The following is a 12,519-nucleotide window of genomic DNA, read 5'->3' on the forward strand; positions in this document are numbered from 1 at the left end:
CACATACCCACTCAACTCTACCATAACTGAATCACCACACTCGGCCACCTCATCAGCACAGGTATCAAGGCAGTTTTCATTTACAGAAGCCCTTTTTGCCGATGATATTGAGTAAAGGCGCCAGGAAGCTATTGTTTTCAACAGTTTTTGTTTCTTTTAAGATATACTTTGTACGGACTTACTGTTGGTGAAGTCCACCTGTTGTGTTGGTGTTAAACATAATGTGTGCCGCAATACTGTACAAAAGAGTTAATAGTTGTACAGAAAGACTGTTGCTCAAGGTGGCAAAATATTTTATGGCAGCTCCTACATTGTTTTTTATGACTACTTTCAACATTGTTGCACAGAAATGTCTGTTTTTTTACTACTTTCAACATTGTTGCACAGAAATGTCTGCTTTTTTTGACTACTTTCAACATTGTTGTAGAGAAATGTCTGCTTTTTTTGACTACTTTCAACATTGTTGTATAGAAATGTCTGCTTTTTTGACTACTTTCAACATTGTTGTAGAGAAATGTCTGCTTTTTTGACTACTTTCAACATTGTTGTAGAGAAATGTCTGCTTTTTTTGACTACTTTCAACATTGTGTCTGCTTTTTTTGACTACTTTCAACATTGTTGCACAGAAATGTCTGCTTTTTTGACTACTTTCAACATTGTTGTAGAGAAATGTCTGCTTTTTTGACTACTTTCAACATTGTTGCACAGAAATGTCTGCTTTTTTTGACTACTTTCAACATTGTTGTAGAGAAATGTCTGCTTTTTTTGACTACTTTCAACATTGTGTCTGCTTTTTTTGACTATCAACATTGTTGCACAGAAATGTCTGCTTTTTTGACTACTTTCAACATTGTTGTAGAGAAATGTCTGCTTTTTTGACTACTTTCAACATTGTTGCACAGAAATGTCTGCTTTTTTTGACTACTTTCAACATTGTTGTAGAGAAATGTCTGCTTTTTTGACTACTTTCAACATTGTTGTAGAGAAATGTCTGCTTTTTTGACTACTTTCAACATTGTTGTAGAGAAATGTCTGCTTTTTTTGACTACTTTCAACATTGTGTCTGCTTTTTTTGACTACTTTCAACATTGTTGCACAGAAATGTCTGCTTTTTTGACTACTTTCAACATTGTTGTAGAGAAATGTCTGCTTTTTTTGACTACTTTCAACATTGTTGTAGAGAAATGTCTGCTTTTTTGACTACTTTCAACATTGTTGTAGAGAAATGTCTGCTTTTTTGACTACTTTCAACATTGTTGTAGAGAAATGTCTGCTTTTTTTGACTACTTTCAACATTGTGTCTGCTTTTTTTGACTACTTTCAACATTGTTGCACAGAAATGTCTGCTTTTTTGACTACTTTCAACATTGTTGTAGAGAAATGTCTGCTTTTTTGACTACTTTCAACATTGTTGCACAGAAATGTCTGCTTTTTTTGACTACTTTCAACATTGTTGTAGAGAAATGTCTGCTTTTTTTGACTACTTTCAACATTGTGTCTGCTTTTTTTGACTACTTTCAACATTGTTGCACAGAAATGTCTGCTTTTTTGACTACTTTCAAAATTGTTGTAGAGAAATGTCTGCTTTTTTGACTACTTTCAACATTGTTGCACAGAAATGTCTGCTTTTTTTGACTACTTTCAACATTGTTGTAGAGAAATGTCTGCTTTTTTGACTACTTTCAAAATTGTTGTAGAGAAAGTTTTGCACTTTGAGGTTTTTACTCCCTCCCATGGTAATTTGCAAGTGTCTTTATCAGTTAAATAAAAGCAGCCTGACAGATTTTGCTTTTCACGTTTTGTCTGCAGCATGTATTGAACACAAAGTTTGAAAAAGTCACAGATGGCAGATTGATTGTATAATTTCTGAGTGCTATAAACAACATTAAAATTAATACATTAATACAGAAGTATTGAACACAAAGTTTGAAAAAGTCACAGATGGCAGATTGATTGTATAATTTCTGAGTGCTATAAACAACATTAAAATTAATACATTAATACAGAAGTATTGAACACAAAGTTTGAAAAAGTCACAGATGGCAGATTGATTGTATAATTTCTGAGTGCTATAAACAACATTAAAATTAATACATTAATACAGAAGTATTGAACACAAAGTTTGAAAAAGTCACAGATGGCAGATTGATTGTATAATTTCTGAGTGCTATAAACAACATTAAAATTAAAATTAATACATTAATACAGAAGTGGTTTAGGTAGAGTTCTTTCTAGGGTCACTGCCCGGGAGGGGATGGAAGTCAGAGGGAGATTTCTTCGCAGAAGGCTGTGGGAGTGTTCAGAGGGGGACAGATGGGTCCAGGGGCAGTAGGGGTGTGGCGGTGTTGGATGAGAACAGCACAGGTGAGGAGTGCAGGGTTTCATGGATCCCTGCCTGCTGGGTTTCTCACCATGTCCTGGAGGGCTGCTTGGTACACACTGAAGACAACACAGACACACACAAAGCAAGATTAGGATTATTTAAAATGGGTTAAATGCAGAGATTAATTTGATTTTTTTCATTTGTGTGTATGTGTGACAAATTAAGAAACTTTACTTTTAGAACTGCAGTCCCTTTTATGGATCAAGGTACTCAGTAAGGACCCTCCTGACCCTCTTCCCTTCTGCTGCGATGCAGTCAGCTCGGAAGTGGCTGTCTGTGGCCGGCTGGTTGTCCTTGTGTTGCTGAACTGCCTCCATGACTCTGTTCTCGTCCATCGTCTCCTTGTTGGCTTCACAGTAGTTGTGGAGCACAAAACAGGCATATATAACATTGGGAAGGTCAACAAGATTTATGTCCATTGCTCTCCTCAAAGCGCCAAACCGCATTTTTAATCTGCCAAAAGCACATTCAATGACCATTCGACCTCGACACAAGGACAGTCCAAAATACTGTTCCTGCGCAGTGCTGCCCCCATTTGCATACTCCTTCATTAGGTAGGGAGCCAAAGGGTATGCTGGATCCCCAAGAAGGAACACTGGAATGGGCTCCTCGTGGTCTACAATTTGTTGATTGCAGGAAGGGATTGTGCCATTTTGCAAGTACATCTTGAGCGTCGAATTGGCAAAAATACGAGCATCGTGTACGCTACCCGGCCATTTCACCACAACATCGATGAAGGAATGTTTGTAGTCACAGGTGGCTTGGACGTTGAATGAAAATCTCCCCTTCCTGTCAAAAGTCAAAAGTCAAAGTCAGATTCATTCAAGACAGTCTGGGCTATTTGAATCGTCACCAATAGGCTTTATGCCTTTATTGGACAAACTGATTAATCCAGGTGTGTCTGACACCTGGATTAATTAATTTGTCCAATCATATAAAACAAGAAGTAAAGGAGCCTGTTTAAATTCAGGAAGTAGTGGGGCTCGGCATAAAGCCTATTGAAGACGACAGCATGTATGTATAACTTGTTTTCTAAGTAATCCTAAAAAGAGATAACGTAGTTTGGATGTGTTGTTTTTTTTTTAATCCAATATCAGCGGACTATATTTTATGTAATATAAACACGGCGGTGAAATCGAGGTAGAGGTTAAGCGCTTGGATAAATATTTAGTTTTGCGTCCATGGGTTCGCCGGTTCGTATCCCGGCCCCGTCACCCTTGCTACTCAAAGACCCCAAGCAAGTTTATTGTTTTATGTTGCTACAACTCAAAACACATCTGTTATATCGTAGTATTAACATACTATTACTACAAATTGCATATTGAAACGAAACATAAAACAATAAACTTGCTTGGGGACTTTGAGCAGCAAGAGTGACGGAGCCGGGATACGAACAGGCGAACCCATGGACGCAAAACTATATCCTAGTGCTAAACCTCTACACTATCATCACTGCCACGTATCACGTGCCATATTTATACTACATAAAATATAGTCCGCTGATATTGAATTAAAAAAAAAACTCGATTTATTTGTCACTTGCATAATTTTAACAGGTGTTTCTGCAACTACAGTCATTTGTAAATCAGATGTTAAGAGTCAAAGCTGACATAGCAGACCTTACTAGGTGCCATTTATCTGCAATATTAGCAAAACTGTCATTTCTGCAGCATTAGGGAGAGTAGCAGCTGGAAAGCCCAGCAGCCAATGGGAGTCTTTAATAAACATAAACATAAACCACAGCAGCTTGCTCTTTATACTGAACGTTGCAGTAAAATTGCATAATGACTGATGAGTTATCCCATAGGATAGGAAATCACAAACAATTAACATGTTACAGATGAAAATTATATTAGATTATATACATTTCTAGCCTAGGTCTACCTGTTTATATTGAAAACTCTGACGGTTAAAATAAGTTAATAACATACAGTTAATAACGGACAGTTAGGATGTTGTGACACATCGTTTGTGTTTAAAAGCTATTATGAACACAAACATTTAACGTTACTACTGTAGTTACAGAAACACCCAGGTACAATGTACAGTGAAATGTTGGCTCACCTGTTCATATAATCCATCGACATTGAGGATGGCTGCTTTACTTCAATGTGTGTCCCGTCGACTGCACCGATGCACTGCGGGATGCCATATGCTTGGTGAAAGCCTTCCGTCAGTTCCTTGACTTTGGACTCAGTGAAAGGCAACTGTATGTACACAGGGCCCAAGTGCACAGTTATAGCCTCACACACTTCACGCAGGACTTTGGAGACGACCTGTCTTGACAGTCCAAAAGCGTTGGCAGTCTTCCGTAGTCTCCCTTCATCCGCCAGATGATACAGTGTGCAGGCGACTTTTTTGACGACGCCGACCGGTGACCTCATTGTGGTCGTCTGCCCCTCAATATACGGGCGAAGCAGCTCACTCAATGACAACAGTGATTGCCTTGACATGCGGAAATTTTCACGCCACTCTTCCTTCACAACAACATTACTTTCAAAATTGTCCCACCAACTGGAGGTCCGACCTGGCCTCATCCAAAACCTCCGCGGGCGGGCGCGTCGTCGGTGTCGGTGCCGGTGCGGGGTACGAAGCAGGAGCAGTGTCGTTAGTAGATTACGACGACGCCTCTCCTGTTGGATGTGGCTTAGTAGTTGTGTAAGACACACACACAGCGCTGTCAAGTTACTTAATAGCAGTATTTGGGCTTCCATAATGCAACTCCGTCAGCTGGTCAAGTCGAGAGTGATACATTGGTCTCCATGGATACTACTATATACTATTTACCGTCGCACAGTGTGACGTCAAACAATGTCGACAAGGAACCAAGAAACTGCGGTTTTCCTGTCCACACGTGAAGCTGAAACCGGAGTTTTCGAAAAAGTTCACCCTGGACTCCGGTTACAAAAAACTCCGGTTTCAGGAGCCACGTTCTGCGGTTACGTGTGGACGAACGGCGAAACCGTGTAGAGAAACACACGGTTTCAAAAATACCCGGGTTCGTGTGGATGGGGCCTAAGTTGGAACTACATCAACCTCAATCACCCATTTGTTTGAAGTTGTTCCATCTTGGGATTGAACCTGTACAAAATGTGGAGGTCTGATGCACATTCTGGCGGAATTTACATGTTTTTCTTCAAAGTATTCACTCAGGCATGATTCAAACATCTCATTATATTTCTCAAAAGAGGTGATCTTGTGCCCAACTATTTCACCATGTCCCTGTCCTAGCTGGTTTTGCACTCCAAAATGAATTGTGCCATTGGTTCGTGAATTAATGCAGCTTGCAGCAAAACTGAATACTTCTTTTGTGAATTCATAAAGAATCTCTCTTTCACTTGCTTCATTTGCACTAGGGAGAAGCTGATACTCATGCACAGGGTCAAGAAGATTACTTGGACCAGCTACTGGAGGAAGAATGTTATTTTCTACGTAGAAAGTGTTGGTGTTGCTTTTATCAAAGGGCCGAAACTGACATATTGATCTCTTTAATTGTAGAAATGTTTCGGCAGTAATGTCAGTATGTAATCGTGTGTCATTTGTTGTTTTTTGATCTATTACCGATCTTATTCTTTTTGTTGCCATCTTTATCATTTGAACAGAGCTTAGACTTTGAATTCCTGAGTCTGATGACACTGTTTCAGTTTCCATAGATACATCCATATTTCCAGACACAATCTCCATTTCTTGGCTCTTTGGTGTTCTCACATGTGGTCCAAAAGGTCTCTTGAACTTCTCCACCTGTCGCATTATTTGTATTGCTGGAGCTCCTGGAACACCTAGTTCTAACAAATCATTTTTCTGATAGGAGACCAAGCAAGCGCCTGACAACTCCTGGTCATAGAGATTTTGTGCAATTTTCTGTGGTACTCTAAGGGTATTCATCAGCCAATCTCTGACGTGTTCTTTGGTCCAGTCCTCAATCAGTGGTGGGAGTTTGAGGTCACACTCTTCCTGTACACCAAGATGGTTGAGTAAGTGAACAATCAGTGTTAGATATTGTGACAGCAATTTCCTTCCAAATAAAAACTGCTGTTATTAAGACAGAACAGCTATAAAATACCTGGGGCCTGCCAACAGGGGACTGTCTTGGGACTTGTGTTTCATTCCTGTAAATTAATAATACGAACTACATTTAATTATATCAAATTATATTGTTTCATAAAGGTAATCAGTCAATATACATACATGACTTTACAACAAAAATGTTGTTGTTACTCATTAGTTATGAGGAGACTTGCCTAGCTTCTTCATTTCCAGAGTTAAGGTTTACTCTCAGTTCCATTGACACATCACTCTTCAGTGACTCACAAGCATCCATCATGTCTGTCTCGGCACATGGAGATCTTCTGGAAGATACAGTACAAATTATAAACAAAGGAAACCAATCAGCTCACATGCCCCCAGTCATGTGGTCCTGCAACTTAGAGCACACACACTAATTGCAGACAAGCACACAGGAGAGGACAGACGCACATCTGGCACAGCACACAAAACAACCACAACAGCATGTCCTGATGTAAAAGGCCGTGACAATGCCGTATGTAAGATCAAATGATTTTATGAATTACAGAAAGTTATGTTAACATACAGCTACAAAAAAGCACCTGTCTTTACAATGTGGATTATTTTAAAGCAGAAGTAAGTGATCCGGTCGTTTTGGCTAACTTTGTTAGTTAGCAGCCCCCGCCCTCGTCGTTGATCTATTGGTCCTCGTCCCTACATCACCACATTCACGCGCATCCCTTGGCTGCACACACAGCCCTTCATGCCGTTCTCTCTCCTCATTGGATAAAGCTTGTAGGATACAAGGAAGTATACAAGACCTTTTCTCCTCAGCTTACAGCAGAGCAGAGTGACTGACAGACCCGTGCTTCGGACCACACACTTTATGTAAGTGATTGCCGTCGGAAGATATAACTATTTAAGACTTATATTAACACAAATATTCCGCTTACTTCTGCTTTAAGTGTTCAGGGTAACAGGTTTTTGTCTCCTGGATAAATTACTTTTAATTATTATTATTATTATATTAATTATTACTTATTGTTCTGTTGCAGTTAATTTAGTATATAACAATTAGTGCTTTGAAATATGTAATAAGTTGGGTTGGGCTACTTAAGTGTGGTACAGTAATTAATAACCGAAATGAACCGTTTGCACAACAGATTGCTTTTAAAAGTTTAAGGTTGTTAGTCAAATCTTGTGTTTTAAGTTGTTTTGACAACTCAATTAATTTGTGATTTGAAGGTCTGTGGTAACATAAAGGGTTACAGGGTGTTTTGCTTGTGCCCATTACACTGGAACCAATGTTGGTAGGTTGTGGTTAAGAAGTTTCTATGCCAACATGAATATGTGTTCTTTTAGATTATGTGGTGCCATTGCATATTGATAGAATACACACTTGGAACACCACCACTAATTCTGGGTAGGATTGCAACTTCAGTTCCTCATGAATGGATGTTGGCGCTGCACATCAATGCTGCCAGTTTCCTGTTTCTGTTAACCCCTTCTTTATATTATAGTCCATTGTAATGCTGGAATGGATCATTAAACGATGGTGTTGCGCTCGGAGTGTGCATGCCTGGTTTAATTAAGCATGATACAGTGGAAAAATAATGACATTAATTCCAATCATACCTTTCCTCTTCGCTGAAATATAGAGGCTCCTCTCTGGAGAGGTCACTCATCATAGAGAGACGGCTTGAAGTACTCTCGTTATTCTTCGGCTTGACATCCATCTTTGCTCTGTCTGGGCTGGCATCCATGACTTTCTATCATTATCTCCTAGAGAGAGAGAGATTGTTCTGTAAATAGTGATACTTTATACAAACACATCATTACATGCATTTTTGAGCAATATTTTGCGGCTTAGTCAAACTTGCACAAGGGCTGTACTTGTGTGGGATATTGACAACATCATCAAACAATTTATTTAACTTTGGTACAATATCATTGTACATGCTGACTGTGCATCCTAATATTCATATTGAGCTAAAGCATTTTGTATTTGTAGAAAACTGCTTGTCGGCCTGTTCTATGAAGACATGAGGGGACCAAACATAGTGAGATAACACTGTCTTGAAAAGAAAAATGCGGAAATAGAAACCCAAAACTAGTTATTCTTGTTTTTACCTCACTGCATGGCCATTTGTTTAGGAGTGCCCTATCATAGGAATGATCACATGTCATAACTTCCTTGTTCACCACAGATGAGGTTTAATCTCAACCAAGTCCAAAAAAGAAAAATAACAACAGTAAAAGCTGTACAGGCTCTGTCTCACTGTTTTAATCCCCTGACATTACGGGAAAGGAATAGCCGACATAGAAACAGAGCCCATAGGTGGATGCTGGGATTGAGAAACCTCATGGGCAGCAAGAGTAGCAGCAATGAGCAGCAGCAGCTGGGCAGCTGATTAGGATCTGCAAAGTTTGAGTTGTCTACCTGAACTAGCTCCGCAGAGTAGTTAATCACTGAATCGTTCCTACATGATCCCAATGGGAAAATAAAGAGTCTTTAATTCAACAAGATTTAGGTTGATGCTTTTACTCCCTTAGACATCAGTATGCATCTGATCAAGAAGAGGATAATCTGAGACAGTAAAAATAAAAACTAAACCCTCTGATATCTTTATTTTTATTATTTGATTATTCAGGGTCATTTCCTAGGCATTGTGATTTCTTCTCATATCATATAAAGTACTTTGTTCATTGTTCTGATGATGTTTCTTAGAACTCCACTCATTTACCATCTCAGTGCTCCTAGCTGGATGAGTAAACACAGGGTTAACTTAGTGTCGTGGAAATTTTCTGTTGCTGTTGCTGGTGAAAAATGAAATAGAGACTTGGCCGGCCATCATGATTTTATTTCATTGCAAGGAAAGGTCCATTCGACCCGAGTGGGTGATGTTGATGAAAAGACAAAGACAATGGGGCGACCGAAACACTTATAGCTGAGGAAACACCTCCTCAGGTGTGCCACACCCCTTTGTCTGCTGCAGGGGCCGGTCCAATACTCAGACAGTGTGTTTTCAATGCTCTTTGTCTGTTGGAGGTATTGGCACCGACCCCCGAGGGTGTATTTTCACACCTGGGGCATCCTGCAGGGTTACATGTTTAGAGGTCTAGACATTAGAATACACAAATGGGTAACAAACAAAGGAGTTCTCATACCTTGGGAGGAAAGCAGGGGGTAGGGACGTCACAAGTGATTAAACCAAAGGAATATTGAAATTTACCATTACAATTCCTCCTTTTGATTATTCATTAATCACACAAGAAAAAGTCACAACTTAATCGTCATTACAGTTGCTAGAAAAAGGAAAAAGTTGAAAAAATAAGAAATTATAGTCAGGAAAAACAGGCATCAGTTACAATAAAACGATTAGGGTAAAGAAAACAATTATGTCAATTCTAAACATGTTCTAAACAAGTTGTTCTACATTGAGGGGTAGGGTTGTCTATAATAGAAGGTTATCTAAAATGTGGTTCTCAAATGTAAAGATTTAAAATTCGTACTGACAAAACAAGTGATTACCAAAACAAGCACAAATTCAAAATGTTAGACAGCCTACTGACACTTGACTTTCTGTCAATCTTCCAAATGAATTTGTGGTGTCTATGTTATGTAATCGATTGTAATATTTTCACACGTCATATGTTGTTTCATGTCAAGTTACATCGTTAACTTGAATAAACGTGTAATATTCAGTCCCATTGATGATAGTGAGGTTTCCTGATGTAGTCAGAACGTAGTTATGTGTAACACGATTCTGTAACATCTTGAACTTTATTGCAGTCATTGCTTGTGTGACAGTGGTGGTCCTGTCACTATGCCTCCAATTGATCATGTGCCCTGGCTACTTGGCCAAGGGGATGTCCCTTTGGGTGACTGGCAAGCGCGCATGACTCTTACCCGGGAGGTGTGGGTTCAATCCCCGCCCGGGCCCTCTTCACCTTGCCACGTTCTGGCGTTGTCGGCAGGATCCATGTAGCACTAGGGGTGGGTCCATGGATTCCTAATGTGTGGCAGCCTGCGCGGAAGCACGAGGACGTGCTTGTGAAAAGAGGGGGAGAGATGTGACAGTGGTGGTCCTGTCACTATGCCTCCAATTGATCATGTGCCCTGGCTACTTGGCCAAGGGGATGTCCCTTTGGGTGACTGGCAAGCGCGCATGACTCTTACCCGGGAGGTGTGGGTTCAATCCCCGCCCGGGCCCTCTTCACCTTGCCACACTTGTGAAAGCAGGGGTATGTCTTCTGTAGAGTTCTCAAGATTCTCAATTGTCTATGTGGCTCTGTAGTTTGGTGTCTGAGGGCACCAACAAATCTTGTCCAGGTGTTCTTCAGAGAGAAGTGGAGAAGTGAAAAAGGGAGTGGAAAGGGGCAAGGAGAGTTGTTGCTGGTTCCTCCACCGAACAAATGTCTTTAAGGTAGAAATATGGAACAGTGCCTGACCATGGTTCAAGTTGGGTACAATTTCTTAATTGTGGTGAGTTTGGGCTGGCAGAATGTTCATGGATGGAGTTGAGGTATGGTAAAGGTAGGAGTCCTTCTGCACACATGACAGTGGGATTTTGGTTGTTGAGGACAATGGTTCATGAGTTGGGGTTGTGTGTCTCTTGGTGCAGTAAAATTTTGATGTAATCCTCTTGGATGTATTCTTTGGGCATCATATCTATGCTTGCACTGTTCTTCTGATCTCTTGATGGTTGTGTTCTAAAGGAAGTCTGTCATTTTCTTATCGGCCGTTGGTTCTGCATTGCTCCTCAGCTCTGTTGGTAGGTGAAGTTGCTTCAATGAGGTTCTTCGTCTTCTGGGCCATCAGGCCTGTGTTGCTCCTCAGATGTGCTGGATGGGTCTTAGGTGTGATGGAGAAGGACCTATGCATCTGGATGGTCCTTGTTGATTCCATGGAGTTCCTCTTTGTGTTGCTCTGGTTCACAGCTGGTCCCTTTGTTGGCTCTTTCCTGCAGTGACCATCTTCACAGCTGGAAATCATGGAGTGGTGTGGACGTTGGTCGTGAAAAGGCTGATTTTCACTTGCTGCATCTGTTGTATAAACAAAACATACACATCCAATATCCCCCCTTTTGACACATGGTTTTACCCATGTGTCACATTAGTGGGAGTAAAATAGTAAGAGGAGAGTGAACTTAAACAGATCTATCCAAAAGAAAGAACCAAATCAGGTTAGATAGTTAGTTTGTTAGTTTGTTAATGGTTATTCTTGTCGGTCCAGTCAGGAGTCAACCTGTTGGAAGATAGCAATTCAGTTATGTTCTTTTCCATCATCTGGTGGGGGGAAAGAGTGATAGGGTTTAAAATATTGCATCTTATGACAGTAATGTTGGACATTTCTAAAAGTACAGTGTCAAATTTTAGTCATCGTGCTGTGGAGAGGTGAACAAAGGTGTGCCAACTGGGGAGTCTTTACAGGGAACAATCCCTCCTACTGCTTTAAAAGACTCAAAGACTGGCATTATGTAAATCGATAGCTTCTTGATTTTGGAGTGATCGCAATAGGTTCATATTTGATGAGGCCAAAACATCACAGTGACTGACAACCCACAGTGTCTTAGGGACCTCCTGTAGGGCTGAAATAGTTTTAACTTGTTTCAGACAAAAACAAACACACAAATAAACAAACAAACAAACATACAAACAAACAAACCTAAAAAGTGTTTTAGGTACCAGCTGGATTTTCTTTGAGTGTGCACAACAGATGTTAAACTCTTAAGAATAGCTCTAGATTGATCAGATGTTTTCTTGCCAATTGGCTGCGCGCTTACATTGTTTTTTCTTAAATGGGTCCCAATCTTCCCTCTAATTATAAGTGTAAATGTGTAGAACCAAATGGTTTGTGGTGTACATGTCAAAATTGAATTGGTGTGAGAGAGAATGATAAAACACATCTGTGTTGTCCGGTAGATGTGTGCTCCAGTATCAACTCTCTTTCCCAACCAACCTTTTTCAAATGTCTCATCAGGTCCTGGTGACACAAGAGGTTCAATGCAGTTCCTCTGGTGTCAAAACTGTTTTTCTGGCTTCTGTAACAAGCTTGGAAAAGGCCGTTAAGGGTTGCAATTTCCATTGATATGCATACTGCAGGTCTAGGGTGTGGTGAACAAAGTAGT

General features: G+C 40.2%; 1 protein-coding gene across 1 annotated transcript; it reads right to left on the reverse strand.

The window, feature by feature from the left end:
- Positions 1-5,398: 5,398 nt before the first annotated feature.
- Positions 5,399-8,124, reverse strand: LOC146967693 (sterile alpha motif domain-containing protein 9-like). Its single transcript, XM_085762282.1, has 3 exons — positions 8,024-8,124; positions 6,657-6,732; positions 5,399-6,337 (listed from the first exon to the last, which is right to left on the reverse strand). Exons 1-3 carry the CDS (start codon positions 8,122-8,124, stop codon positions 5,399-5,401), a joined length of 1,116 nt encoding a protein of 371 aa, XP_085618408.1.
- Between the last annotated feature and the right edge of the window lie 4,395 nt (positions 8,125-12,519).

This window comes from Trachurus japonicus, chromosome 19 (genome assembly GCF_045865225.1).
Source record: "Trachurus japonicus isolate A0001 chromosome 19, Traja_1.0".
NCBI lineage: Eukaryota > Metazoa > Chordata > Actinopteri > Carangiformes > Carangidae > Trachurus > Trachurus japonicus.